At 35.3% G+C, this 6,912-nt stretch overlaps 1 protein-coding gene across 1 annotated transcript in view; it reads right to left on the reverse strand.

Annotated features, from left to right (window-relative positions):
• The window catches only part of GRIN2A (glutamate receptor, ionotropic, N-methyl D-aspartate 2A), a 170,882-nt gene that overhangs the window by 37,836 nt on the left and 126,134 nt on the right, over positions 1–6,912 (reverse strand). Inside the window, exons 7-8 of the mRNA XM_008943054.1 lie at positions 4,128–4,253; positions 1,389–1,618 (exon numbers count right to left, since the gene is read on the reverse strand). Of these exons, the coding sequence (XP_008941302.1) occupies positions 1,389–1,618; positions 4,128–4,253 (356 nt within the window). The remainder of the gene's footprint in view (positions 1–1,388; positions 1,619–4,127; positions 4,254–6,912) is intronic.

Below are 6,912 nucleotides of genomic sequence, written 5' to 3' on the forward strand. Positions count from 1 at the left end.
TTTCAAAGGTTTTGCAACAACACAACTTAACGAAAACAAAACCACTATCATTTTTTTTTTGTTTCTTTTTATCTGCCTTTCTTCCAGCAATCCCTGTTTTGATACTTTAGGTGATTAATCAAAGGCGGGTCATAAAAAGCAGTTAAAAGGAAAAACAGACACAAGGCTATCTGAGCTGCTGTCTTCTTTTGAATAACAATTTCCTTTATTTTTTCTGTCCTTTGAAAAAAAAAATCCCTTGTGAAGTTCTCCCCCATGCTATACTGAACTGAAATATTACTTCTTAATGTAAATATTTAGTTTAATTTTAAAACTAGGCACAATCTTGAAAACAGAATACCCTTCAATGTATTTTATGCATATTCATCACAACAATAATTTGCAAATGGACTTAAATCTTTCTTTGGAATACCACTATGACAAAAGGTCACACAAATGAAATAAAAAAGAAGTAATTACTAAGTTTCTGATTTATAAGGCTATTGATTGAAAATCACAAGTACAAAGCTCTGGGAAGCACACTTGCAGCAGAAGAAAGCTCAGTCAAGCTAGAACTATATGAAAAATAAGCATATTTATCATTTGCCAGTTCCTGTGAAACTCAAGTAGGGTTTAAGCGAAATAACAGAGTCTTCTGCTCAATTCTCACAGAAGTTCTTGAATTAGGAAAGCATCTTCCACAAACATCAAAATTCTGTGTCTTATCCTATGTAATTTACACTTCACTCCAATGTGATAACAGAAAACTCAAAATTTTATTACCTGTTTTTTTCCCTATTTGCTCTTGTTATTTTATACAAAGAAAACATTCAAACACTCACAATCAGTATGTGTCACTTTTACTATTTGTCTTTGATTATCTGTGCTACCAGCATTTGAAAACTGAACTCTTTCCATAACTTCTGTGCACACCAAATTAGAAAGCAAAAATATATTTTCTCAGGAGCTTCGACTGGCTTCTGATAATTACTGGATAGTTGCTGGTTTTATTCATATTTTGTCAATTAATATATTACTAATATTCCATACAGAGATGTTTGAGTAATTTAAAATATGTCTTCCCTGCATTCAGTCTGACCTTTTCATTTCTCAAGCTTTTGTATATTGGTGAGGCATTCTTTTTAATCAAGCAGATTTGTCTGCCATCACAAAATAAAGGTACTGTTCAACTAATGCCATTACTTTTGAAAAGGCAACTCAAAGACTTTGAAAACAGTCTGATATTTTTATGTTTTGGGTCTCAGATTTGTTGGTAAAGGGTTGCATGCAGAATGAATCCATCACATTTTTAGTTTATTGTCTTGTTGAGAGATTTTTTATCACAAAGTACAAATTTGTAGAAGCATTATGAAGAATGGACACTGACCTCTTTTGAGCTGAACACTTACCTTTTTATCACTCAGTCCAGTCACTTGGTCAACAAATTCCTCTTGAATCATAAATGCAGCTAAGTTGGCAGTATAACTAGCCAGGAAAATGACAGCAAAGAAAGCCCAAACCGACACCATGATTTTACTGGTCGTCCCTTTGGGGTTCTGCACAGGCACAGAGTTGTTGAACACCAAGCCCCAGAGTAACCACACTGCCTTCCCAATGGTAAAGGATGGGCCATGGGGGTCTGTAATTGCAAAGAGCTGTTCTGTTAGTTGCAGATAAATTAAACCTTGGCAAGATATACTGCATAGTAACAACAAATTACTCACAAAAACACAGTTAACAACTATTCCAATACACACTTGCTGTACTCCCAATGGAATCACAAGATTTACCATAGGTCCTTCCTACTGCAATGCTGTTAATTTCCACATTAGTACAAAATAATTCAATGTATTTCTATGGGGCATTTCGTCCAAAAATCTTAAAATTACAATGGAAAGCATAGGTATGGAGGAGAAGCAAACAGGTGTCTCTTGCATTAAGACATGTGCCACAGTATTGCCCCTTTCAGTCTTCTGTGCCAGCAGATGTGTAAAATGAAAAACTGGGATTAGATCTTAATGATTCAATTCTAGTACTTTTCTCACCCAAATTATTTTTTATCATCTCCAGCCCTCCAACATTATGCTTTTTGAACTTTATGTAAACATATTTAAGATTACAATGTGTGAATACATCAGCTACTTTTAAGCAGCTTTGCACTCGGGGTGTAAGTCAGTAAGTCAATACACAGAGGCTATCTGTACAGACACATAACAGAGAGCAAATCAGACTCTGGTTACCTCACATGTTCAGAGCCATGGCTTCAAATGTCTTGGCATTACAGGTAAAAACCTGTCCTAGCTAATCCATTCTGCAACTTTTGTTATTCCTGTTTTCAATCAGCTTTTAATTCATTCCAAAGCAGGAAGAAGTGATCAGACAATGCCTACATAGTGGCAGAAGTGGTTTAGCAAAGCCATTATCCACTTGAAAGGCCTTATGAGAACAAAGGGAAGTTTGTTCTTACCCAGCTCAGGCTAAGGACAGTGCAGTCATCACATACTGCTTCTCATCTAGACCCCTTTAATCTCAAAGGGGAGAAACAGGTCTCCCCTGACTGTGACTCTTTTGATATTTTTTATAAGTATCTTTCAATTAAATGGCAATTCAGACAATAAGCTCTGACACAAACATCTGCAATATGACCTCCTTCCCTTCCCTGTCCTCCTATCCAAGAGGATGCATTTTACTCAGATTCAGTTATTAATTTAATCATCATTCGTTATAATAATTTAATTATTATTTAAAGACTAAAACCTAAAGTGGGTATACAGAATGCATGTACTCATTTCAATAGAAATGCTCTCTAATACAGTGCAATTTTTTCCAGAATGCAATCAAGCACATCATTTTAGATTATCCTCTTTCTACTCTGCAGCAGTGCTAAGAAGATAGAGTAAAATAAACACAAGACTTTTGGTTTATGAAACTATATTCTAGAGCCATTTAAGATGGAGTTGATAGAGGGATAACATGTATTTTTTTAGTCATGATGACAAGGAAAGTGTATGCCAGGAAAGGGGTCTGAAGTTCTGCTTACACTACTGGAGATTGTATTACCATGGAGCTTCCATGTTAGGATGGTCTAGTGCCATAATATCCCTTTGTAGCCACAAGTACACTAAATAATTCTGGCACATGAAGCAGTACAGAAAAGAACAGCCTAAGGCTCTAGATCCGCAGTGTCTATATTTACCTCCAATTTCCCCTTCCTAAACACAGTATTTGTTTTGGACAGGGGTTACACATTTACCTTCTTATTGAAATGATAACATCATCAGACTGTTACACTAATCCCCTTTTCCAGGGAACATGCTAATTATAATCCAGAAGAAACCATTAGCTTGTAATAGTTTCCAGAATTGTGTTCACCAAGCTGGAAGAACTCTTGTTGCAAAATGAGGCAAGTATGATTTAGAAATTAAGAACAGGCTGCCCTCTCAACTGTAAGTAAAGAAAGGGGAAGATGAGGGCACCACAGCATGTAAATCCTCATTCTCAGGTCAAGGTGCTAACAACATACAACTGCTTCTTTCACTGGGAAAGGCAAGCTCTGTGTTAAACTTGTTATCCTGGTATATTTTGAAAATGCAGTTTCTATAACCGTGGATACTGCACAGAAGGAAGTGATGTCCTTCTGCCACTGGTCTCATTTCAAGGTTGCATTCATCAGTCTTTTTATAGGGACTATATAAAACTATACACAATGTGGCTGCTATTTTTCCAGATTAGGTTTAGAGTTTTTTTTTTTTTTTTTTTTTTTTTTTTTTAGATTATCACCTAAACCACCAATTTAGATCATTTTCTCTGAACTAACTGGGAATTCACAAGTCAAGAGTCTGTAGAACTTACTCCAATGCTCCATTGAGCAGACATTCTCCAAGTGATACAGTATACCAACCAAGCACTGCCTGAATAAGACTCTCTCTGATATCACTTATCCTATATGTCTTTATTCCAATGAATTAGAATACAAACATGAGCACATAGAGCCTTAAGAAATCATATTTTAAAGGAAAAGTAAACATGTTTATAGCTGCTTTTACAGTTTTATTCCTGTATTATGTTTATTTTAAAAGATGGAGGGCAAGGGATGGGAAACACACAATTTTTTATAGCTTTAGGGTTGTGTAAAATGTAAAGCTTACCTCTCCCTTGTGCTAAGTTCCTGTTATATCCTACAGGACTGAAGTACTCAAATATAAAGACAGCCATGGCAGACACAATGAGAAGCATCACGAACATCATTACCCAGACAGAAGCACTAAAAGGCTCTGCAGCAAAACAGACAAGAGAAAGAGAAATACAGTTCATTAAACCAGTCACAGCACAAGAATTCTAATGTCTTTGGCTAGGAAAGCCCAGCAGCTTTCTTTAAATTAGCTTTTACCAATCAAAGTGCTAGCAAATAACTAAGTGGCAACATATAAAGAATTGGTGTTAGTATCTATACACAAAATTCATAAAGTCTTAAATGTAAGTTGCAACTCAAAAACAAAGGCTGCGTGCTTATCTCTCACCAAGCCTTCACTGACACTAAGTGGTAAATAATTGGTTTGACTCGCTGTTTATTCAGTCTCTAATCAGGTAGCCCATTGCTATTTACCCTATATTATAAGCAGTTATCAACAGAATGGTCCAACCATTATGACTGTGTTTCTGCAGAGCAAAAGCCATTAAGCATATGTTTAATACACTCAGTAATTGAGTGAAGTACACTTCTCTCATTTTCTATGCAACAAAAAGTGTTGGGAAAAAAAGTTAAATAATTCCAACTAAATGTTTTTGTTTCAGATATTTTCTGTCTTTGTCCACTGTCAGCCACCTGCAATGAAGATGTTTTTAAACACATCCTTTCAAAAGTCTTACTCTCATTTGAGAGCAAATTTCTGAAATCAAAAGGTTTGGCATGAATGTCAGTTTGAAAAGCAGAAAAGCCATGATTAAGTAAAAGAAGTAGGCTGGAATAGAAAACTAAAAGCATTTTCAAAGAGTATTTGATAACACAAAGTTCTTTGTGTTATCATCTTGCCCAGTTAGAAATTCTCTGTGGTTTCAAGAGTTCCTGTGGTAGCTGTCATGGCGTAAGGATATATGTAAGAAAGGTTTTGTATGGGAAAGTAACAACTCTTCATAAGGTCAGCTCATTTGGGGGCATCTTATATCCTAATTTTGGTAGATAATGCAAGTATGAGTGTGCTCTGAAGTGTGAGTGAAAATATCTTAATACACCATTTCAAATTAGGACAGAATCAAGAAGCATTTTTAAAATGACAAGAAATTAGTGTTCCAATGCTTTGCCTGTTTATGAAAGCCCAAGAAGTTTTTCCATCCTAACATCTTCATTCTTTGAATTTAAATTAAGATTTGAACCACTGAAAATTTTTCCATCATGGAAAGAAACAACTATGAGTGAGAGTTCAGGTGCATTAAGCCAGACAGCCCAGTCAGAACCTTGTCTGAGATGGCATGAACTACCCAGAGCTGGAGTGAACTGTAATGATTTGGCCCAAGCATGGAAATCTCATGAGATCATTTGCTTTTGCTACAATTTTTTTTCAGAAATCTGTAACCAAAAAATACCAAACTCCACTTGAGATTTTGGATGTGAACTATACAGGCAAGGCAGGGAAATTTTTAGTCAAGCTACTCTCTTTCTGATTTAAGATAACATTAAAGAACAGTTGTGGTTCTTTTAAAATATTTTATTTTTAAGAGAGGTTATGAAGTTACTAAAATCACAGACTTCTTAAAAGGAAGAGAAAGATCCACTCAGATGCAGAGATGTAGGGGACATTATGCAGCCAAACACAGTTAATAACAAATATTCAAAAAAATTTACATATTTACTGGATTAAATTGGAATTGATATATAATTATCATACAGTTTTGACAGCATTCTCATAGCAGAAAGCAAAGCTGATAAAACTCTTATCAAAAGCAACAGTGCAGAAACAGCAATGGGTATCTGTCAAAATCTAAATAAGGCAAATGGCAAAACAAGCCTATGTGAAAAAGTGAGCTATAAACAATGGTTTAAGCATAATGCTCTTTAATAATTTAAGGACTTTGGTAATGAGGTGGAGGATTAAAAGAAGCAACAGGAAAATAGAAAGTTATTTAGAATAGCAAGCAGGAAGATTGAACACATAGAAAATCAGCTGAATACCAAAGTTGATCTTCCTGTCGTATCAGAGATCAAATCACACATTCAGCACTGTTCTTTGATTCTCAAAAGACAGAGGAACTTCCCTCAGGCAAACAGCAGGTTTTATAAGAATTTTCAGTAAAGTTATGGTTTGACAGAAAAATACTAATATATGACTTGCCAGTGTCCATTTCAAATGACTGAAAAAGGAGAATATTGAGCAATGAAGAAGATGTCTCACTCCAATAACCAAGTTTTACATCCCACTACCAAAACCAACACTTAAAGCATAAAATAAACAGGAGCACAGATTTTCTGTCCCATCAGTACCTCCGAAAAAGAAAACTGACATCACCTATGAACTCTGTCCCTCTTAAAAATACAGAAATTTGGATTTGAGGTTTTCCTTATTTTCTTTCTTTGGGCAAATAAGGTTGAATCAAATCCACAGAGAATCTTTTAAATATTTATTTGTGGATCTAGTATATGTGACTTTTAGTATGATGCAAAAATGTTTTAATGTGGATAAAATTCTCATTTGAAAGAGACACCCACATTGGAATCAGAACAGAGCAAATAATGAGGAAGAAGCTGTCAGCTCATCAGTTAGATCTGTTGGACACAGCCACTGCATGGAAAACCTAGTTCAGACAAAATCCTGTACTTGTCTAACAAATTACAAATTTGTAACAATTTTGTAACAAATCACAAAACCAGATATTGCAGAAACTGTAATCAGCTGCTATTTAAAAAGGGGAAAGGGGAAAGGGGAAAGGGGAAAGGGG

Source organism: Merops nubicus, unplaced genomic scaffold (assembly GCF_000691845.1).
Source record: "Merops nubicus isolate BGI_N331 unplaced genomic scaffold, ASM69184v1 scaffold14746, whole genome shotgun sequence".
NCBI lineage: Eukaryota > Metazoa > Chordata > Aves > Coraciiformes > Meropidae > Merops > Merops nubicus.